Source organism: Lissotriton helveticus, chromosome 4_1, assembly GCF_964261635.1.
Source record: "Lissotriton helveticus chromosome 4_1, aLisHel1.1, whole genome shotgun sequence".
In the NCBI taxonomy this organism is placed as follows: domain Eukaryota; kingdom Metazoa; phylum Chordata; class Amphibia; order Caudata; family Salamandridae; genus Lissotriton; species Lissotriton helveticus.
In genome coordinates, this window is record NC_136063.1 from 724,733,964 (window position 1) to 724,758,847 (window position 24,884).

The 24,884-nt window shown below is 47.4% G+C and overlaps 1 protein-coding gene across 1 annotated transcript in view; it reads right to left on the reverse strand.

The window, feature by feature from the left end:
* Positions 1–990: 990 nt before the first annotated feature.
* LOC144827309 (transthyretin-like) overlaps positions 991–24,884 on the reverse strand; it is a 54,018-nt gene continuing 30,124 nt past the window's right edge. The window contains exons 3-4 of the mRNA XM_078685678.1: positions 6,322–6,457; positions 991–1,260 (exon numbers count right to left, since the gene is read on the reverse strand). Coding sequence (XP_078541804.1) covers positions 1,153–1,260; positions 6,322–6,457 — 244 coding nt within the window. The 3' untranslated portion in view covers positions 991–1,152. The remainder of the gene's footprint in view (positions 1,261–6,321; positions 6,458–24,884) is intronic.

Below are 24,884 nucleotides of genomic sequence, written 5' to 3' on the forward strand. Positions count from 1 at the left end.
GCTAATGTTGAAGTATTTGTGTTTTAATTATTGTATGCAGTGTTAGAGTTTAGAGCAGATCCCTTTGAACTTTGAAAAATACTGACCTCTCTGCTTCCCTTTAATCTCATGGGTGTGTATCTACAGGTGGTATACTCATTCCCTGTTTTAGAAGACTTCTACTGGAGTTTATACTATGCTGACACCTTCCAGCATTCCTATCTCTCCCTGAGACTTTTCATTCTGAACCATCCTCATTCTAAACTTAGAGCCCTGGATAGATGACTTTGGAATATACGTTGGAAATAAGGCTTTGAATTTGTTTAAGGGACATCAATTTCAGTTTTTCACTATTAATAGTCTCGAGGATGCACTTATTGCCTATCTAATGCATCTGAAACTGAAAGTACTTCATCAACACATTTCCTTTTGGGATTTGGTATCTTTATGATGCTTGATTTGCATTTATTTGAATTACTTGTTCACTTGCAATAAGTCCACTTAACTGTAACCATTGATTACTGGTCCTCATTGTGTAGCCAAATGAGATACACAAATTTAAATTGTTATGTTGAATACTAACTCCTTTTGCCTCTTAGTCAACCAGCAAGATTTATTGGATGGAAATGGTAACAGCGTTACAACACGTCATCACTGTTTTGTTACATTTGGACAATGAAAGTTCTATTTTTATCCAGTGAAATGTGTGGTCAAAGCATTCAACCATGTTTGTCCAGATCCTTGGTCACTATTTTGGCACATGTCGATGTGGGTGGGAGTTACCAGCACATACTTGGAATTAGAAGTGGTGAACCGTCTAATATAGTGGATAAAAAGTTCGAAACAGCAGAACGTAGAAGCAGTTTAAACCTGACATGTATTCGCGTCTGGTAAAAACCTAATTTGCGGAAAATTCAGTCAGTCGTTGCATGACACACTCAACAGTGTATTCCACAATTGGCATACTTTTGTCAATCCTGCTGCAAGCCACATAAAACAAGGGACTCGATAAAAATTGAAAACAACTTTTATATTTGATACACATTTTAACGCAACTTGAAGTACGAGAAAATCGTTTGCACAGAACAAACAAGCCATACCAGTCATAAAACACACCAAACAGTCATATATTGAGATTAGAAAAGTAGGTACATTTGCAATTTGATGCATAACTTAATTTACTGGCCCGTTAACTACTGCACTGATTGTATGCGAATAAGGGCTGAGAAGAGCAGCAATGACGTAGTTGCGGTGTACAACTTGATTAGACTTGAAGATCACCTGGGAAAGAAGCAGAAAGTGACATTAAAGTACAAACAAATTCAAGGTAAGCGAAAAAATATGTGAAATGCTTTGTAGCTGCACCCCACGCAGGGTCCTATCCGTGGGTTATCATCCCAAATATAAATCTCATTCTTAGTGTAACAATAATTTTCCAGACATTTCTGGCAATAGTTTCCTGATTTCATATTCTCTACTTCTTAAATTTGAATTTGCATGTTTGCAATCATTTAATGGCTTTTGTAAATTCATTTTGTGCCTAATTTTTTATTAGTTGAATAAAACATTTGCCAGGCCTAGATGTGGACATTTCCCCACGAATTTTGTTTGAAATCTTGCCCCATCACACAGATTACCTTCATTAGGGGCATTGTGACTAAAAAACTAACATTGTAATTCGCAAATCCGAGCAATCGCATACGGTACTATTCCATCAAAGAAAGTTTTAATGCACATGGACAGTATAAATAAGAAATAATATCCATTCGGCATAATTTACAGATTACCAAGTTATTTAAAAAAAATTAAATTAATACATCACCATAATGCAGCAATTTCAATTTAGATTTCAACATTTACGCCCCTCCTACTTGCGAATCGGAAAGGATCGTAAAAGTCTTTTTGTGAATCTCAACAAATTTTGCAACTATTAAAAGAGCTTTTGTACTTAAACAAAAGCTCTTCTGCCATTGCATACCCTTTGATTTTGTAAATTGCTGGGTGCAATCGCTAAAGGGCTTTGTACATGGTGCCTAATGTTCTTTTATGGAGGTACACTTTGTGGGGTGAAATGAATCAGCAGACACATGAACCTGAAGTCCACATCTAGCAGAGTAAACACCTGGGGAACAAACTAATATAACAAGACACATAGGACAAACAAAGTAGAAAATGTATATGTGAAACAAACCAACATTATTGTCTCCGACTTTGGCAATGCAAATGTTAGTGCAATAGTGCAGAAAAATATTGGGTAGCACACCACTCGGGCCCAAATCCATGGTTTCCTCCACTCGCTTAACTTGTAGTTATTCATGCTAGTGATCACATTTGTGACCGTTGTGGACCAATATAGTTTCCTTAAAATACGACATTCATCTGCTGTAGATTGTAAGGTATAGGGCCACCTGCTGTATTTGAGTTCTTGGGCATTTTTGGGACTGTGGCAGTCCAGTCCCTCGTCAACAAAGATACAACCAAGGTAAACAGCAGACGCCAGAGATGTTACAAATACCTTATTGATGAAGTGAGGAAGGCTTTAAAGTGAAATAGTTGCTATCTGAAGAGGTTCTGGAGGGCAGGAGATGAGGTGCAAGTGAGGGTGATACTTTCAGAAAGGTGCCAAGATTGAATAGAGACATGAACATTCTGAGTGCGAGGGAAACTTGTGGTAGGTCTTTGCCCTCCGCAGAAAGTTCACCTGGTGCCTTCCCTGGAGAACTTCACCTAGGTGGAACGTCATTCTTTGGTGGTCGCTACAGTTGAAGAGTAACAAGTGCTGGAGAATTCACCTGCCATGAGAGGTCTGCTCCTGGGACAACTCTTTGTGATCTGGGGCATGGCATGTGGTAGAGTTTGACCATGGCTTAAAATACACAGCAGAAAATCTCTTCAAATCTTCAGACACACTATGAGGAGAAGCCAGTACATGGACGTATTGATAAGCAGAGATGCCTGTCAGCCGTAACAAACAGTCCTTAGGAAAGGCAGACCTTTTAATCCAATGAGAGTCTAAACATCACCCTACGCTTCCAGTTCCTTATTTTTATTTTACAGTAAATCAGCAGAATACCTCATTCCATTTTGCAGCTCGGGCATTTAACAAAGGAGCAGGCCTTAAATGGCTGGTAGAGCCAGCTATAGAGTGCTCTAGGGCTATTAGAACATTCTGCACCTAGATGGAAAAATTATCTAATTTGAAAAAGAAGGCCTCTCGGAGCCCAAGGAGAGGCCTTTGTTCACAGCAACAACTGTGAAATAAAATAAACATTGGAACGTTGCTCTATGGGGTTCTACCAGCCATTAGAAGCCCAGAGTACTCCATTGTTTTCAATGTCCTAATTAATATTGTGTTAATAATCTTTCAGCATGGATACTAGTGCTAAACAACTGTTCATATCTGTACCTATCACATGTAACCATAACATGATTAGAACGGCCCCTGCATTCCTTGGCAAGCTAAAATATATATACAAGGAGTCATCTGACTGCAAGAGAAAATTCTGAGGTAATTTTGAATAAGTAAATGTAGGTAGTTAGCCTGTAAGGTAATGGGTAGTATAGGTTAGCTGAAAGGTGCAAAGATGCACAAAGAGGGTGGTAGGTGATGAGACCAAAAGGAGTAGTTATGAAGCAGAAAGAATTGCTTTATGCAAGACAGAGGCTGACAAGCCACCAAGAAGTTTGATAACTAGGGAGAAAAAAAGTGAATACATCCTGCATTTTGTACATAAGCAGATGTATGGAAGAAATGGAGAGATTGAAGGTTTTCAAAGTAGAATTCATTTTCCTAGGGAAATGAGTGAAGTGGAGATCGAGGGATATGTTGCAGTTGTTGACAAGTTTGGTGATAGCTATGATTTAGCTCAGAGTTTTTGCTGAGTGGGGAAGGGGTATCACTGGGATGAAAGTATATTTTAGTGATGAACTAAAAAAGGTTCATTTCACTGTCAAAGTAGAATTCACATTTGTGGCCAGAAGAGTTGGTTGTGTTGGAGCATATTGGAAAGGAGATGAGAAGCATACAGTTTTTGGAAATGCACAGAACGGAATAGATGTGGTTTTCATTTCTGGCAGAGATCAGCTGTGGCTGGCTAATCGCTGTCAGCATCGCAAGGGCTAGAGGAGTTATTTTAACTTGTTGTTATCCAATTCAGGATTACGCTAGAGTCTTGTTCACTGGAACATAGAACAGGGATTTCGGGAGCATCTTTTTACTCACCGTGCATCCTGATACATATCCGTAGCATCGTCTTGAGCTTCCACAGCACTTTGACGTCATTGCATCAATGCGTCACACTGTATCTTTTGGGCACGCATGTCAGAGTGGCAGCTATCTTTCCACTGTAATTGGTCTCCAAGCAATGAAGCCTAACTATCCTATGTGGAAATTATTGCACTGTGGCACATACTTTGCTGGAACAGGATCCTCAAGTGCTTCATATATCTGAAACTCAGAGCCACACTTCCGGCCTCACCTAAGTCAGATATACATGTAGATCTTGATTATTGGTATGGCATGCTGGTATATTATAAAATTTACTATTCTATATTTTTTTTATTATCCCACAATCTTCTCTAGTCTAGTGTGTCACCTCTTCAACCATTTGGGACAGATTTACAAGAAACGAACACATCTGTATGGATGCGTCAGTTTCTCTGTGCCTTCATGCTAATCCCTTGCTCCACAATGGATGCGCCGTATTTAAAATATGATGCACCATGGTGCAAGGATTGACGGATGCATCAGAAATTCTGACGCATCTGTTGGTGCAAAGTCACACATTGCTGGAGTCGTGTTGCAAGCATGATGCAACTCCAGCAATACTAAGGGAGTCCTATTCCCAATACACAGCGTCATTCCTTACACCTGCTCCAAGCAGATGCAGGGTTTCGCAGCAGTGGCATCCTAGAAGTGGTGCAGTGAAATCTTGTAGATTTCACTGTGTCACTTCTACAAGGTGTTCCTGCGTGGGAACGCCCACCCAGCATATATTATACCTGACGCAGTTATTATGTGGCGCAGGGCTATACATGGTGACACATCTCCTTAGATGCGTCACGGTGTAAATGAGCCGCAATGTGGCGCATTATTTACGCCGCTGCGTCACAAAAAGTGACGCAACAGCGCTGCGAAAATATCGCAAGGGGCTTTTAAATCTGCCCATTAGTGTGTACATTAACTGCCCACGTAAACAATGGCTACTGAACAAAATGTAATTCAGCCTCTGCCATTCATACAGCTTCTTGGTAAACCTCTTTTGAGGTGGAGTGGCTGAGAGTTATTGAGGACTACCTTATTACCATCGATGTCAGTAAATATGATGATATATGATTTACTGCCTGGTTGGGCAATCATTTAGGGGAGACTGGCTAACAACTTTTTGACAATTTGTCTGACATGGTAGCACCTCAATCTGGCTTGGCATATGAGAATATAGGATCGGTATTGTGATGCTGTAGCCCAGAACGAGATAATTACCGCTAAAACACGCATTGCACATTTTTAAATATCGCCGTCTATCGTTGTGTTACTACGCTGTGTTAGCGGCATATCAGAAACGCTTAGCACTTAGGTGAAGTAAAACACAGGGACAGACGGTGATAATCAAGATTACTGAGGGAAATCTAGCGATAATGTCAGAGAAGCTTGCTTATAGGGGAGTGTGAATTTAAGCTGTCAATCCTCCTCCCAGTGTGGAGATAGCTAAGTAAAGTTGAAAGCAGGCGTTACAATCCGGCGATAACCATGTTTAGCGCGGCTTTTCTTAACGCTGGGGCCCGCATTGTAAATAGTGCGAGGTTGTGTTTGCATCGCCTATCATGCAGACATTGCGAGGAACGCCCACTTTGCATGTCATTAGCGATAATAATCGCTGACATGCAAAGTGGAGTAAAAAGGAAACACGCGTTAGCGTGTCCTTGATAATAGTGAGATATTTTAATCGCCACTTTTTGGCCAAAAACGGCAGCTAAAGTGGCGATATTGGGCTTGATAACATGGCCCTTAGACTCAGAGCAGGTCTTAGGAACCGAAAAGCAGCCCTTCTGCCCTGGCTAAAAGCTCTAATCAGCCCCACTCTCTTCTCCTCGATCTGTTCCAGGCTCCAGCCCGCCGGGGAAATGTCCGTGGAATAAATGTCCTGCCCAGCCTGGACTGGACATTCTCTTTTTTAATAATCGAACCCAAATTGTATTGGAAATACAATTCTAGAATGCTGAACATGGTACGACTGGAAAGTTTGTGGTAAAAAAATTATTACATGCTTTCTTGGACACAGAAACAGCATAATGAGTTACATGCCTCAGTTTGTTTTGAAGTCTCAGGTGTATACCACTTACTTGCACATTTTCGTAGAATGGGGTGATGCTCGCTTTCTTCCAGTACGCCCATGAGCAAATTTTAACTTTGTAAAGTTCTTCTCCAAAGTCGTCGTCTAATAAAAAATACTGGAACTCACCTAATGTTGATGTTTTCCTGTTTAATACATAAAATATAGACATATGTGTTTGTATGCATAGTACTCCTGTAATATTCATCTGAATCCGAGTTATTACTGAACAAAATCAAAAAGTTGATAAATATATAACGTATTACATTAGCAGCATTATTATGTTAGGTATAATCCCGAATTACTATGTCCACAAGTAGGATGGTGTTAATTTTGCAAAGACTTGTTTCTTCCCCACCCACATTACATTAATAGTATGAACACTATGGGCTGAATATCGGAAACACTTCTGCATTCACAAATCCTGTTCGCCATATACTCACAGAGTTACAATCACAAGAGTGTTATATGCAATACACTTAGGGGCTTATGTACAGGGCCCCTGCACCACCAGAGCATCACTTTTTGCGATGCTCTGGTGGCACTGGGTCCTGCTCCATATTTACAAGGCAGTTGTTTAACGTGGCCTTGTAAATATCATTCCCTTTGACATAGATCTCAGCATTAAAGTGGGTGCTCCAAGCAACACCTCTGGCTTTTTGAGACTGCCCCAGATTTACAAGGAATCGGAAATCTGACGCAGTGCCAAAAACGTATGCCTGCTCAGGAGAGGTATAAGGGTGGCGCAACAAGGAGAAATACTTTTATTTCTCCTCATGTTTTGCTCTTTGATTTGTGCTGCATCCTGCAGTGCACACAGAAGGAGAAAACACCATTAATAATTGTTCTTGTGGTGGAAGGTGTCCCTTCCTGCACAACAACAATCATCCCTGCAATGCAGCCACCCTGGCACCATGTGCAAGCGTGTCTGCGTTGGTGCACGGTGCTGTTTGTGTACCATCCAGCACAGGGGTGAGTACAGGAATGCGCCGTATGCTTGTGAATATGACTCACCTCGGGCATGCAAAATTACTTGTGGCACCATTTGGAATGCAAGTAGGGAAGGGTTAAAGAGGGAAGCAATATTGGGTGGGTTTAATTGAGACCACAAAACAACGGATTACTGTTTGTTGCATTCACATGGTGCAGCTGTGAGGAGGAGATGAGAAGGTATAACGACTAGGAACAGTATTTAGTATGTGCAGGTACAAATGATTATGGATGTTTTGGGGAAGTTTTCATGACATGAGGGACAGTTTGGTAGACACTGGGTGGCATTGAGTTCAACTGGAGGAGCTTTTGGTTGATGTCGTACATTTAGGGGCAGATTTACAAGCCCCTTGCGCCTCATTTACGCCGCCGTTGCATCACTTTTGTGACGCAGCGGCGGCGCAAATCCTGCTCCATGGTGTGGGGGTACTTACAACGTGACGCATCTGGGAGATGCGTCACGTTGTAATGCCCTGCGCCACATGTAGGTGTTCCTGTGCAGGGGGGGGCGTTCCGGCGCAGGAACACCTCCTAAAATCTACAAGATTTCACTCAGTCACTTTTAGGCCCATGCTGCGTCAAAACCCTGCGCCTGCCTGAAGCAGGCTTAAGAATTGACGCAGCATTAACTAGATAGGGCCCCCAGAGCATTGCTGGAGCTGCGTCGCGCTTGCGACGCAACTCCAGCAATGAGTCACTTTTAGGCACAGATGCGTGACGCATCTGTGCCGTTTTTGCACCATGGTGCGCCGCATTGTAAATGCGATTCAGAAAAGGGGGTGGTGATGAACAGAGTGTCTGAATTAAGCAGACCACTCTTACCCAGTCCAAAGATCAGGGCTTGATCCATCACCGTTATTTAGCTCACTGCCCCATCCCAGCTCAGAACCTGGCTATATGCAAATTAGTCTGTCCCTGGCCCAGTGCATCATGGGAACAGGGCAGACCAAACTACCAAGCCAATTCTTCACCAGAAAGGAGACAAGCTTCCGGGGACCGGTTTCCGCCATTTCAGGCGTCGTCGGCCCGGCCTGCCCGAATCCTGATGGAGCAGTGAGCAAGGGACTCATGTCTGAGTATACCCTGCCACACCTATAGTGGCCAAAAACGATTCAGAAAAGGGGGTGGTGATGAACAGAGTGTCTGAATTAAGCAGACCACTCTTACCCAGTCCAAAGATCAGGGCTTGATCCATCACCGTTATTTAGCTCACTGCCCCATCCCAGCTCAGAACCTGGCTATATGCAAATTAGTCTGTCCCTGGCCCAGTGGATCATGGGAACAGGGCAGACCAAACTACCAAGCCAATTCTTCACCAGAAAGGAGACAAGCTTCCGGGGACCGGTTTCCGCCATTTCAGGCGTCGTCGGCCCAGCCTGCCCGAATCCTGATGGAGCAGTGAGCAAGGGACTCATGTCTGAGTATACCCTGCCACACCTATAGTGGCCAAAAACGATTCAGAAAAGGGGGTGGTGATGAACAGAGTGTCTGAATTAAGCAGACCACTCTTACCCAGTCCAAAGATCAGGGCTTGATCCATCACCGTTATTTAGCTCACTGCCCCATCCCAGCTCAGAACCTGGCTATATGCAAATTAGTCTGTCCCTGGCCCAGTGCATCATGGGAACAGGGCAGACCAAACTACCAAGCCAATTCTTCACCAGAAAGGAGACAAGCTTCCGGGGACCGGTTTCCGCCATTTCAGGCGTCGTCGGCGCGGCCTGCCCGAATCCTGATGGAGCAGTGAGCAAGGGACTCATGTCTGAGTATACCCTGCCACACCTATAGTGGCCAAAAACGATTCAGAAAAGGGGGTGGTGATGAACAGAGTGTCTGAATTAAGCAGACCACTCTTACTCTTACCACTCTGTTCATCACCACCCCCTTTTCTGAATCATTTTGTCCACCATAAGCGTGGAAGGGTATACTCAGATGTGAGTCCCTTGCTCATTGCACCATCAGGATTCAAGCAAGCCGGGCCGACGACGCCTGAAATGGCAGAAACCGGTCCCCGGAAGCTTGTTTCCTTCCCAGTATAAGAATTGGCTTGGTAGTTTGGTTTGCCCTGTTCCCATCATGCACTGGGACAGGAACAGACTAATTTTCATATAGCCAAGTTCTGAGCTGGGATGGTGCAGTGAGCTAAAAAACGGTGATGGATCAAGCCCTGATCTTTGGACTGGGTAAGAGTGGTCTGCTTAATTCAGGCACTCTGTTCATCACCACCCCCTTTTCTGAATCATTTTGTCCACCATAAGCGTGGAAGGGTATACTCAGATGTGAGTCCCTTACTCATTGCACCATCAGGATTCAAGCAAGCCGGGCCGACGACGCCTGAAATGGCAGAAACCGGTCCCCGGAAGCTTGTTTCCTTCCCAGTATAAGAATTGGCTTGGTAGTTTGGTTTGCCCTGTTCCCATCATGCACTGGGACAGGAACAGACTAATTTGCATATAGCCAAGTTCTGAGCTGGGATGGTGCAGTGAGCTAAAAAACGGTGATGGATCAAGCCCTGATCTTTGGACTGGGTAAGAGTGGTCTGCTTAATTCAGGCACTCTGTTCATCACCACCCCCTTTTCTGAATCATTTTGTCCACCATAAGCGTGGAAGGGTATACTCAGATGTGAGTCCCTTGCTCATTGCACCATCAGGATTCAAGCAAGCCGGGCCGACGACGCCTGAAATGGCAGAAACCGGTCCCCGGAAGCTTGTTTCCTTCCCAGTATAAGAATTGGCTTGGTAGTTTGGTTTGCCCTGTTCCCATCATGCACTGGGACAGGAACAGACTAATTTGCATATAGCCAAGTTCTGAGCTGGGATGGTGCAGTGAGCTAAAAAACGGTGATGGCTCAAGCCCTGATCTTTGGACTGGGTAAGAGTGGTCTGCTTAATTCAGGCACTCTGTTCATCACCACTCCCTTTTCTGAATCATTTTGTCCACCATAAGCGTGGAAGGGTATACTCAAATGTGAGTCCCTTGCTCATTGCACCATCAGGATTCAAGCAAGCCGGGCCGACGACGCCTGAAATGGCAGAAACCGGTCCCCGGAAGCTTGTTTCCTTCCCAGTATAAGAATTGGCTTGGTAGTTTGGTTTGCCCTGTTCCCATCATGCACTGGGACAGGAACAGACTAATTTGCATATAGCCAAGTTCTGAGCTGGGATGGTGCAGTGAGCTAAAAAACGGTGATGGATCAAGCCCTGATCTTTGGACTGGGTAAGAGTGGTCTGCTTAATTCAGGCACTCTGTTCATCACCACCCCCTTTTCTGAAGCATTGTAAATGCAGCGCTTCCATGATGTCGAAGCTGTGGCGCACAATAACTGGCGCATCCCTGCTGATTTTCAGGGATGCGCCAGTTATTGTAAATATGCCCCAAAGTTTTTTAATTCACAATGTTAAGTAAGACAATGTTTGGGATTTAAGAGGCACTGATGTATGTAAATTGTTTGTACCAAACTTGTATTGACTAAAGAGTGTAAGATGTGAGATACAGCAGTTTTTGCTTTACGTCTAAAGTGGTAATATATTAATTTTGGTTTTTAATTTGAATTTATAGCTACCCCTGACGAATCGGGTCAAAGCGAATACAGCTGCCTAGGCTGAATTATGTATTTCCACATGGTGCTAAAATGGCCTGAATAGGCATTATTAGAGCATTTGAAACAAATGGGAAAACAAGCAGACTTTTATGTGCATGGAGAAGGCAAAGAGAAAGTTATGAAATTAAACATGGACTAAAAATGGATTACAATGGATGATTTAACTAATGATGAAGTCTTTTGAATATTTTCCGAATTGACTGTACGACTGGTGGATGGAGCGTAACGTAGCTCCACATGGTATGAATTCACACATCCAGGTGTGCCATGTCTACCAAGCACTGCATGTGGTGTAGGTAAGTCATCCCTATGGAAGGACTTACCGCCCTGAGGCAGGGTGCACTATACCCATGTGTGGGTATATTTGCGGTAGTGGATGCGTTTCTGTGAGATCTAAGCTCACCCATAGATATTACAAGTTTCAGGGACGCCATGATGAGTACATGGGCTGGACTACATGGGCTGGACACTCATGATGACAAGTTCTCCAGCTACATGATGGCTTCCATGTACGCCACGGTGTTTGGTACTAAACACCTCGTCTTGATAAACCCAATAAGATGCCAGTGCTGGATTTATTAATAAATGCCCTCATAGAGCACCTTTGAGGTTCCCCCTGAAAACCTAAGTGGAAGTGATATCACACACCCTTTTTCCCTAATGAAATCACTGGATATTACATCATATGACCTTTGACCAGGAATGACGTACAGGAAGCGGTGTCACATGGCCTTAACCATGAAGACATCACAACAATTCACAAAGCTGAAGTTCTATGATAACTGCATGATTAATTTAACATAACACAAGCACATGTCGATTTTGGATACCACCTATATTATGTTGTTAACATGATCTTTGAAAGTGGTAGGACGTAATGTCCTAATTTGTAGCATGCAAATGAGCCAGACCTCTTCTATAATGGTTCAGATGAGGGTTGGGTGCTCCCCCACAAGAAAAGTTTATACAAAATGGGATTAAATAGTGCACTTACACGGACAATTTTCACCTACATTTGCAAAAAAGCTGTAGGATCTGAAATGGTACTTGTGAGAAAATGAATTATCAATTGCATTGGATGGTAGTCCACCAAAAGTAATAATGTCACTAACTTGTCAGGTCCAATCAAAGGTTTCATTAAATTAAATTGATACTTGTATAGCGCACTACTCACCCGCAAGGGTCTCAAGGCGCTTGTACGAATACCGCTGTGGAACCCATCCTGGCTTTCCCTCTGAGGTGTCCACTCCTGGGCACCACCAAGGTGGAGGCCAGGCATCCTTAGCGTTGTGGGGGCCGTTGTGGAGATTAAGCAAGCTATTGCCCAGAGTTGCAGAGTGGGACTCCATGATTGGAATAGGCACCGAGGCGAGAATTATCAGGTCCGTGGAATTTTTGAGCTCAAGACCCGCCGAGGCGCGGAATTGAACCCTGGTCCCGGGCTAGACCTCTGCATCAGGGTCTGCCGCTCTAACCATTGAGCCACAAATTAAGTCATTAATTTAAACCTGACTGAAATCCCTTGTAGTTATGGCACAGAACAGACATGCTTAACTTAGAGAACATATGCAAAGCATTTAACAGTAATTAAACAGTTAAAATGTCAAAAACACAACACACTAAAAATTCCACTCTAATTTATAAAAAATAGGTAAAATGTTAATAAACAAAATGACACCGAAATCACAAACATTAATCAAGGACCATGAAAGTAGAGAAGTTTGAAAAAGGTTTACGTTTGAGTCTGAAAGGGGACTTCGCCATTATCCTAAGAAAAAACTCTTCTCTGCCTGGGACAATCTTGAAAGTCAATCTAATTCTGTGGAACTGCAAACAGAATCCTTTTCGCGGTCAGTACTCGAAGATTTTGAGAAACCTTTTTGAAAAAAATCACCAAATTTCTTTTGGTACCCACGCAACCACAAGTGTACACTCCTAAGCCCTCACCCAACCAGGACCCAATGGGTGCTCTTAGAGACTCCCAGGGTCAGTCAGAGGGCAACCGCAAAGTTCACTCCTGGTCTAGTTGCCCCTGGCCTGCTGGGATTCTTTACAAATATTTTCGCATCAGCATTTTTTGTTTTTCTCCGAACCACCCAGGGGATCAGCCATTCTGATCCTTAGGGCTCAGCGATTCTGATCCTTGGAGATCAGGATTTTTGTCCTTAGGTTTAAAGTGGACAGTGGTCCACCCTTCTCAGGTCCTTCTCACTGGTCACAGTTGCCAAGTGCAACAGGTTTGGTCTACCTGGTATCCTTTTGCCTGTCCAGCTTTATAGGGTTCACAAGCCTGTGGGTTAGGAACACCCTAAGACACTCCTAGTCCTTCTCTGACCAATGAAATAATGGTTCAGAGTCCCTGACCTTCCTACTTTCGTAATAGTTCCTGTTTGCTTTACTTTCAAATTGGCCCAAAAGGACTATATCATGGCGAATTCAAGATGGTGAAGGTCTTCGTCGACACTAAACTTCGACTCTGTGGCTGGGGGTGTGAGTGGGAAGTGTACTATAGTAATACTAGTGTCCTCCCACATCTAACACTAAAATCTAATTTGAAGCTGGTACCGTACCCATAACAAACCCGGACACAGCAATGTGGTTGGACAATAGCAAGGTCCATCACCAACCAGACAGGGGATGCATAAGCATTACCATGGCATCTAGTTTGCTCTCTTTGAAGAGTGCAAAACTTTTCATGTGCATTAGACAGTCCTGTCATGCAGGATTTGACACTGTGGTGTCATCAGGAGGGCACATGCCTCAACATGCATAATCTACTGAGCTCAGAGCAGTCATATCTGCCCAGTCAGGTCATCCTATTATGTGCTCTTGGGAGGAATGTCACACCTTATTCATTCCAATTACAGGATGGGAGAAACTGGAGAGCTGATACAAATTAGCCTCCAGGAACTTCAGGCAGAGAAAAGGTGACTTTCGGTTAATATTTATAAAAAATCTTACTGCACCATTGAAATGGGCTTTTTATAACTATTTATAACTATTACTGTTAGTTGTTCAATTATTTGTTCAGCTAGTCCCATTCCCGAAATGCATTATTAGAGCCTGATCCACAAAGTTAACCTTATACTTTTGTGTCATTTTACTCTTTTTGGGTATTCACAAACAAACAATTTAATAGTAACTTTATGACTCGGGAGACTCCCCAGTCGGGACGAGAACTCTACACATATGAAGATATGTAGGTCCTATCTATTTATATGTGGAGTTCTCCGCCCCAATGGCAGAGTCTCTGCAGTCATAAAGTTATTATTAAATTGTTTGTTTGTGAATACCTAAAAAAAGTAAACTTACACAAAAGAGCAAGTTTACCTTTGTGAATTGGGCCCATAATATTTTAATTTGTACTCTGGTTTTCTACATAGAACAGATAGGCCTGCAAAAGTTAGGGCATTGTCACTCTAGGACATTGTAACATTACTTTTCTACAGATTTGACTTGTAAATACTATGCATCCTACTTGTGGGTTACACTCCTACACAGGGGTGACTTACTAATAATTAAAACTGAGGCTTTTACTCATGAAAAAGGGTTGTTTTTACAGGTCGCACCACAGATTTTACACTGCTGCTGGTAAGCTTCAGAGGTAGGCCTGAAGCCAAGTGATTAGTCACACTGGTGAGTTGCACAATACGTGTTGCAGTCCACAGGTGAATTTTAAAATGTCATTCCTTGGTTCTGTTTCCACACCATATATTATGGTTTGATAGAAACGTTAAATACACCAATCAGGGATTAGCCAATTTCTCCATGTTTTGGGATCAGAGCTCATGGACTTGGCACTGGGCAACAGTGTCCCAGTGTGCAGAGTCTAAAAGCCAGCAACAAAATTCCGCAAAAAGGGGCATTTAATGACAGTACTCATTAAATAGTGATGTTCTTCCATGGTGTGCCAAGCCTATGAAATCTGATGCTCCCTAGGAATTGACCCCATTGTTCTCAAAATGTGCTATAGATACCCTGTAGGTCAAAAATTACCTTCATTGTACCAGGGGCATTTGTCATGGGTTCCCCCTTATGCCGAAAATTGCAAAAAATATGCCGGTGTCATAATTTTGCTATTAATACCATCTTAATATATTATTAGTGACCCTTATGTAAAAATGACATCTAGTATGTCAGGGCTTGTATTTTGTCATGGTTGCACCCTTAAGCCATGGTTTTCCTCTTTTATCCCAAGAAGTACCTCCAGTGAGCCTGTGCCTGTATTTTGCTACAGGTAGTCCAAGAATGTTCTCAAGCATACTATCATTCTTCCCCATATGCCAGCAATTACACCCGGTATGCGAGAATCAATATTTATCATGGGTGCCCATTGTGCCAAGAATTACTTCTACACCGCCAATGTGCCAGTATTTAGTCAGAGCTGCCTCTCATACCAATAATTGCCTCCGGTACGCCTGTAGGACCATAATGCCATAGGTGACTATGTAAGGCAGGTATTATATGCCGGGGCCTACTGCAGACTCACATGTAGAACACCATATTGCCACTCATTTTCACTCACTCATGCCCACTCATTCATTCTCAGTCTCTCCTGCACTCTCTCTTACTCATTCACACTCACTGTCATTCTTACACTGATTCACTCATACTTTCAGTTACTTCCACTCACTCTTACTCATTCCCTCATTCTCAGTCACTCTTACACTCACATGCTCTCATTCATTCATTCTTTCAGACACACTCTACCTCACCTTCACTCTTACACTTTCTGATACTTTCTCACTCACTCACATGCACTTACATGTTCCCACTAACTCTCAATTATTGTTGCCCTCTCCGATTCACCCATTTTCACTCACTATTGCTTACTTACTGTGATCCACGCACACTCCCTTGCACTCATTGTTATTCATTCTCACTCAACCCCTCTCTCTCTTGTAGTCACTGTTACTCTCACTCATTCTTGCTCACACTGGCTCACTCACACTCACTTACTGATACTCAGTCTCACTCATTCTTACTCACTACTTATAATAGGCTTATTTTCACTTACATACACACGCACACAAATGCCCACAAATACACACTCTCACATACAAATACACTCTAACCCGCAAGCACCGACCACAACATACATTTAGGATTTTCTTTTTTTTACTTACATCATCTGCTACTGCAGGTCTCGTTTCAGCTCCTGGTACTTTATTTTTTATCACACTAATAGTGAATAACAAGTTAGTATTCACTATTAGTGTAATGACAAAATGGGATGGAAACAAGCCATTTATATCACACGATTGAAGACTAAAACATCACCATTCCTAGAAACTGGCCAGTGCGAGGTATCAATTTTCTGAATTCTGTATCAGTTCTGCTTTGCCTGATCCAATTATTCATGGATGCGTCCCATGGTATCTAAAGCCCCAAACTTATTTTGGATACGTTTAAATAGTTAAGCCGATATTCATGCCGATTAGTTAATGAAAAGCAACTGCAATGAAAATGCTAAAGGGCACATTTTACCTGGGTGCTGTGGCCACTATGAGGCATGCATGCCGGTGCCATGCGCCAGCCAAACTGAGATTTTCCCACCAATGTTTTTGGTATTTTGTTTGTCCTGAAGTATTTTCCAATTATTTAGGCGGAGCTGCTTTTGTAAAAGAAACCCAGATGGCATATCCATGGTGCAAGGCAAACCTGTTAGAACTTTTGTTTTCCCAAAGCCAGACGCAAAAGTGGCAGTCTGTCTTTGGAAACGTAAAACCAATGTTCCAGACGGACTGGGCGATTTCTGCCAGCAATGTTATACATGGCAGACACACAGGGGTAGATTTACAAGCTTGTCACACAGTTCAGCACAACAATTCACCATGCTGCAGTGCATTGCGTAAACACAACAGTTGATGGACAGAATGCAAAACAATGTCATACATTCACCCCAGTACAGAGATCGCCATCGTCCACAAAGACTCCATCAGAATCTCAACTAACACCGACGACACCATCACCACCGCCGAGCACATGCTCATGCAAGCCAGCGCACCGGACGGACCTACAACGCCTCCACGCACTCAACGCCGGCTGGAACCCCGCCTGCTACCGAGCCACCCCAAAACGCACCCACGGACCCTTCACCTGCCAAGCCTGCCAATTCACCTGCCTCCGAACCTACACCGCACCCGCCAAGCCGAGCACCAGCAAGAACCACCTCAAGTGCATCCTGCTCAACACCCGCTCCGTCCACAGGCACGCCGTAGAACTCTGGAACCTCCTCAACACAACCTCACCAGACGTCGCCTTCCTCACGGATACCTGGATGAACGCCTCCTCTGCCCCCGACATCGCCATAGCCAAACCGGACGGCTACAAGATCACCCGGAGGGACCGCGTCAACCAAACCGGAGGAGGCAGTGCCATCATCCACAGAAACACCATCGGCGTCACAACCAACTCCGACGACACCCTCACCGCCACCGAACACCTTCACTTCCAGATCCACACAGACCCCAAGACCACCCTCAGAGGCACCCTCATCTACAGACCCCCGGGACCACGTACACAATTCAGCGAAGCCATCTGACTTCGTCAGTCCACACGCCCTCACCTCCACAGACTACATCCTCCTGGGGGACCTCAACTTCCACCTGGAGAACAACAAGGACTGCAACACTACCGCCCTGCTGGACAACCTCGCCAACCTCGGACTCAAGCAACTGGTGAACACCCCCACCCACTACGCCGGACACACGCTTGACCCCGTCTTCTCCTCCAGCAAGCACATCTCCTTCAGCCACTCCACCGGACTACACTGGACAGATCACAGCTGCGTCCACTTCAACTTCAGGAGAACCACGACCCACCACCACCCGCAACAGGTTCCCCGCAGAAGATGGAGCAAAATCACCGCCGACCAGCTCACCACCTCCCTCAGCCAGAACCTGCCCACCAACACGACGGACCCCGACGAAGCAGCCCGCAACCTCACACAGTGGCTCACGACTGCGCCGACGAACTCGCACCACTGAAGAATCCTCCCAGCAGACCCGGCAGCAGGAAAGCCTCGTGGTTTACCAACAACCTCAAAAATTCCAAGAAAACCTGCCGCACCCTCGAGAAAGCCTGGCGCCACGACCAGACAGCAGAGAACATGACAGCCCTCACGAAAGCCACCCACAAACACCACCAGCTGATCCGCACCACCAAAAAGACAACATTCAGAGAACGACTGGACAACAACACCCACAACAGCAAGGAACTCTTCAGCATCGTCAAAGAGCTCTCCAACCCCAGTGCCTGCAACAACGATATCACACCCTCGCAAGACCTCTGCGACTCACTCGCCTCGTTCTTTCACAGCAAGATCGCCCACATACACAAGAGCTTCAGCACACTGACCACGCACCCAACCACCGAACCAGCGCCTCCCACCACCACCCTCTGCACCTGGACCCCTGTCAGCACCGAAGACACCACCCGCATGATGAACACCATCCACTCCGGCTCCCCAACCGACCCCTGCCCACACCACATCTTCAACAAAGCAGACTCCATCATCGCACCCCAGCTCCGGAACATCATCAACAGCTCCTTCGCATCCGCCACCTTCCCGGAGAGCTGGAAACATGCCGAGCTGAGCGCCCTCCTCAAGAAACCCACCACGGACCCCACGGACCTGAAGAACTTCCGCCCCATCTCGCTCCTCCCCCTTCCAGCCAAAGTCACCGAGAAGACCGTCAACAGACAACTCTCCGCCTTCCTCAAGACCAACGGATCCCTCGACCCCTCACAGTCTGGTTTCCGAGCAAACCTCAGCACCGAGACCGCCCTCATTGCAGCCACCGATGACATCAGGTCCCTGCTCGACAACGGGGAAACGGCTGCCCTCATCCTCTTTGACCTCTCAGCAGCCTTCGACACCGTATGCCACCGCACCCTGATATAACGCCTCAGCAACACCGGAATCCAAGGAGCGGCACTGGAGTGGATCATCTCGTTCCTCGCCGGAAGAACCCAGAGAGTCCGCCTCCCCCCGTTCCGATCCGCGGCCACTGAAGTCATCTGCGGCATCCCGCAAGGATCCTCACTCAGCCCCACCCTCTTCAACATCTACATGAGCCCCCTCGCAGCCATCGCCCGCCAACACAACCTCAACATCATCTCCTACGCCAATGACACCCAACTGATCCTCTCCCTCACCAACGACCCCGCCAGAGCCATCTTCCAGGAAGGAATGAGAGACGTCGCAGAATGGATGAAGATCAGCCGTCTGAAACTGAACTCAAACAAGACGGAAGTCCTCATCCTCGGACCATCTCCCTCCGCCTGGGACGACTCCTGGTGGCCCCCTGCCCTGGGCAGCGCACCCAAGCCTACGGACCACGCACGCAACCTGGGCTTCATCCTGGACTCCTCCCTCACGATGACCAAGCAAGTCAACGCCGTCTCATCATCCTGTTTCAACACCCTGCGCATGCTCCGAAAGATCTTCCGATGGATCCCCACCGAAACCAGGAAGACGGTCACCCAGGCCCTCGTCACCAGCCGCCTGGACTACGGGAACACCCTCTACGTTGGAACCACAGCCAAACTCCAGAAAAGACTCCAGCGCATCCAGAACACCTCAGCATGACTCATCCTGGACATCCTGCGCCGCAGCCCCATCACTGCCCACCTGAAAGACCTTCACTGGCTCCCCGTCAACAAGAGGATCACGTTCAGACTCCTCACCCACGCACACAAGGCTCTCCACGACATGGGCCTGAAGTACCTCAACAGCCGCCTCACATTCTACACACCCACCCGCCAGCTCCGATCCGCCAGCCTCGCCCTCGCTTCCGTCCCACGTTTTCGGAAATCCACCGTCGAAGGAAGATCCTTCTCCTACCTGGCAGCGAAGACATGGAACTCCCTCCCCACTCACCTACGGCTGACCCAGGACCATCTCTCCTTCAGGAAACAACTCAAGACCTGGCTGTGCGAGCAGTAGCGACTCCCCGCCCCCTTCAGCACCTTGAGATCCTTACGGGTGAGTAGCCCACTTTATAAATTTCACTGATTTGATTTGATTTGATTTGACTTCTAGATTCACACCAACCCCAACACGACCCTCAGAGGAACACTCATCTACAGACCTCCCGGACCCGACCACAGTTCAGCGACACCATCACCGACCTCATCAGCACCCACGTCCTCGCCTCCATGGACTACATCCTCCTCGGGGACCTGAACTTCCACCTCGAGAACCACAACGACGCCAACTCCACCACCCTGATCGACAACCTCGCCAACCTCGGACTCAAACAGCTCGTGACGACACCCACCCACGCTGCTGGACACACACTTGACCCCATCTTTTCCGCAAGTCCCCCCGTCTCCTTCAACTACACCTCCGAACCCCACTGGACCGACCACAGATGCGTCCACTTCACCTTCAGGAAACCCACCACACACCACCGCACCCAACAGCTGCCACGCCGCTGCTGGGGAAAGTTCACCGAGGACCAACTAACGACCACCCTCGCCCGGAGACCACCCACCGACCCGCCGCAACCAACCTCACACAGTGGATCAACGCCTGCGCCAACACCCTCGCCCCTCTCAAGACCGCCACAACCAACCACACCAACAAGAAAGCCCCCTGGTTCACCGAAGACCTCCGAATCTCCAAGCACACCTGTCGGAAGCTGGAGAAGCAATGGCTCCACGACCAAACACCAGACAGCCACACAGCCCTCAAAAGCGCCACCCGCAGGCACCACCAACTCATCAGGACCGACAAGAGGACCGCCTTCAAGGACCGCCTAGACAACAACGCACACAACACCAAAGAGCTCTTCAGCATCGTGAAAGAACTCTCCAACTCCAGCTCCAACACCAACAACATCCCACCATCACAAGACCTGTGCGACTTCCTGGCTGCATTCTCTTACCGCAAGATCACCGACATCCACGACAGCTTAAACTCCCACACCCCCGCACCCACCACCGAGTCCAACACCCCTGCAACCACCACCCGCACCAGCCGCCTGACTGCCTGGTCTAACGTCAGCGACGAAGACACCATCAAAACCATGAACTCCATCCACTCCGGATCCCCATCTGACCCCTGCCCACACCACGTCTTCAACAAAGCCAGCACAACCATTGCGCCCCACCTCCGAAAAACAATCAACAGTTCCTTCGAGACAGCAACCTTCCCGGAAATCTGGAAGCACGCCGAGATCAACCCCCTTCTGAAGAAGCCCAAGGCGGACCCCAAGGACCTCAAGAACTTCCGGCCCATCTCCCTGCTCCCGTTCCCGACAAAAGTGACGTCAACAAAAAGCTTACCCGCTACCTCGAAGACAACAACATCCTGGACCCCTCCCAATCCGGTTTTCACAGCAACCACAGCACCGAGACCTCCCTTATCGCCGCCACTGACGACATCAGGATCCTGATGGACAAAGGAGAAACAGCCGCCCTCATCCTCCTGGACCTATCAGCAGCCTTTGACACAGTCTGCCACCTCACCCTATCAGCACGCCTCCATGACGCCGGAATTCAAGGGAAGGCCCTGGCCTGGACCACATCCTTCCTCTCCGGCAGAACCCAGAGCGTCCGCCTCCCACCCTTCCGCTCAAAATCCACTGAGATCATCTGCGGCGTCCCACAGGGATCCTCCCTTAGCCCGACGCTGTTCAATATCTACATGGCACCACTCGCCCACGTTGCACGACAACATAACCTCAATATCATCTCCTACGCCGACGACACCCAGCTGATCATATCCCACACCGAAGACCCCCACACTGCCAAAGCCAACCTCCAAAGAGGAATGAAGGCCGTAGCCGACTGGATAAAGGACAGCAGACTGAAGCTGAACTCAGACAAGACGGAGGTCCTCATCCTCGGACCCACCCCATCAGCCTGGGAAGACTCCTGGTGGCCCACGTCGCTAGGTGCAGCCCCGGAACTCACAGACCACGCACGCAACCTGGGGGTCATCCTCAACTCCACCCTCTCCATGACCAGGCAAGTCAACGCCATCTCCGCGTCCTGCTTCAACACCCTCTGAATGCTCCGCAGCATCTTCAAATGGATTCCCACCGACACTAGAAAAACGTCACTTAGGCCCTCATCACCAGCAGACTAGACTACGGGAACGCCCTCTACTCAGGAACTACAAACAAATTCCTGAGTCGACTACAACGAATCCAGAACGCCTCGGATCGAATGATCCTTGAAGCCCCCCGCCGCAGCCACATCACACCTCACCTGAGAGGCCTGCACTGGCTCCCCGTCAACAAGAGGATCACCTTCAAACTCCTCATCCACACACACAAAGCACTACACAACACCACCGGACCCACCTACCTCAACAACCGACTCAGCTTCCACACCCCCACCCAAAGCCTCCGCTCAGCCAACCTCGCCCTCGCCACAGTCCCTCGGATCCGGAAAACCACAGCCGGCAGAAGATCCTTCTCCTACCTCGCCGCCAAGACCTGGAACACTCTCCCAACCAACCTACGACAGACTCAGGACCTACTGGCCTTCAGAAGACTCCTCAAGACCTGGCTCTTCGACCAGTAGCGACCCCCCCGTAACCCCCTTCCCCCCAGCGCTTTGAGACCCTCACGGGTGTGTAGCGCACTTTATAAATGTAATGATTGAGGAGGAGCTTGGCGGGCATCCGAGATGGCCGCTTGAGCACAGCGCTCTCCGGACCCTCGCCGCTCCCGACATTTTATCCTGGCTGAATCCTGATTTCTTGCAAGAATTCGTGTAGGGGACGTTTGGCTGATTACCCTAGCACTTTTCAGAAATCGATTTGGATCTCGTATTCCTGAGATATGGTGCTCTGAACTTTTGGGCTCCGCCCTTGAGGTGCGCCCGGGACGGGGTGCGGTACTGTAGCCGTCCTGCAATTGAACAACAACGGCAGGAGATCTGGCCTTGTGGGTCCCCCCTTCCTAAGTTTCGGTTTCGATTCCGTTCCGACTTGGGCCACGGCTGTGGATGTCGTGTTGCGACTGAGACTTGGAGGCAGATCGGCTGTTGGGCTTTCATGTGACCTATTTGCTGGTTTGGCGACCTCTACCCGAGTTGTGCCCCCTTTTTCTGTACTTTTGATCCTGTACTTTGGGTGTCGGGCCCGTCGGACCTGGTGGCTTGTCCTGTGACGCATCTTCAAAATGGCGGGCAGAGGGGACAGAGAGACGCGCAAGACGAAAACACCTCTGCGCGGAGCTCCAGTTCAATCAAATGTCATGGACCGTTATACCCATTCTAAGGGGTCCCCCGGAGCTGCCCTGCCTGGTTCTAGTATTGCGTCTGAACGAATTTTGGAAGAGTCGGCGGAGCCCTCCTTACAGGATATCATGGGCGCCATCTCGGGTGTGAGGGAATCCATCGGCCTACAGTACGAGGCCTTGGCCCACAAACTTGACACCGTGGCTATTGAGGTGAATCTGATTCGTGCTGACCTCGGCAAGACGAATGAGAGGGTACAATCACTGGATATTAAATCCTCTAGCCTTACGAATGACGTCTCGGAGCTCCAAACAGAGATTGGAAATCTCCGTCGGGGGAACGACTTCATGACCCGTCGCCTGGAGGACTTTGAAAATAGGGCGCGTCGCTGCAATGTTCGCCTGGTTGGTGTACCGGAAAACCCTGAACCCCACTCGGTGGATCTCCTGGTTGAGGATCTGGTCTTGAACCATTTGGCCCCTTCTGGTCTCACAAAATTTTTCACGGTGGAACGTGCACATCGTGTTCCAGGGGGCAAAGTCAAGCCGGGAGCCCCGCCGAGACCCATTGTAGCGAAGCTTTTTCATTATAGAGACCGGGACGCTATCCTGCAGGCCTCGCGGGTGAAGGGCCCGGTGGCCTTTGAGAATGCTACGGTGAACTTTTACCCGGACTTTTCCCAACAGGTTCAGAGACAACGTATGGAGTTTCGTGGTGCCAAGAAACGTCTCCGGGATCGGGGCCTACGTTACGCCATGCTCTTTCCCACTAGACTCCGGGTTGAATACAATGAACGTACCCTTTTCTTTGATCGGCCAGATGCTGTTAATGACTGGCTGGACTCATTGCCTGACTGTCCTCCTGAGACAGACTCCGCCGCTCACCCTGGCGGTGCCGGAGGTGGTGTGGAGATCTAACTGTTCGGCTCTTATGTCTTATTTTGAATACATTCTCAGGAGTGTTGGCCGGCGTCCCTCTACATTGTGATCATTCTGTCTTTTCGTTTGTTATTTTTGTTCTTGCTGAGGTCGGGGGGTGGATGGAACGGAGACCTTTCCTCCTCCGGGGTCTTTGTGTAGAATAGGGGTTCTTGGGCGACAGGCACACTGCAGGTTGGGGTGGCTCTTTAGCTTTTTGCAGGGGTGCAGGGTGGGGGGTGTTTCTCTTCAGTTTGGGGGAGGGGGGTTGGGAAGTTTTTTCTTTTCTGTGTGTTGTTTTCAAGGCGAGTTGCTCCTGTGTTTGCTGCTGTTTCTGATGTCTAGCTCATGGACGAGGGGTCTTGGCTCGGGTGGTTGGGATGGGGGGTAGAGGGTTGAAATTTCTTTCCTGGAACGTTAATGGCCTGGGAGATCGTATTAAGCGCAGTGTGGTCTTAAAATGTATACGACGTTTGTCATCGGACATTGTTTTCATGCAAGAAACCCATTTGATTGGTAATGTTTGTTATGCGATGAATAGATGGGGCTACCGCCTTGTGGCGCACTCAGGGTTTACCTCCGGATCTAGGGGTGTGGGTATTCTTGTTCGAACCTCCCTCCCCCTGGCTATCGATGAGGTGATTCATGATGACCGTGGGAGATATACTGTCCTGGTGGGTAGATATGAAGGCCGCACCCTATCTCTCTTCAATGTTTATGTTCCCCCGGGTTTGCAGGCCTCTACTTTTACTGACTTGGGCCGTGTTCTGTTGGATCTCCCTGATAGCACTCTCTTTCTTGCCGGTGATTTTAATTCGGTGCTTTCCGGCCTTCACGATCGCCATCCCCCTAGAGATACCCCGCA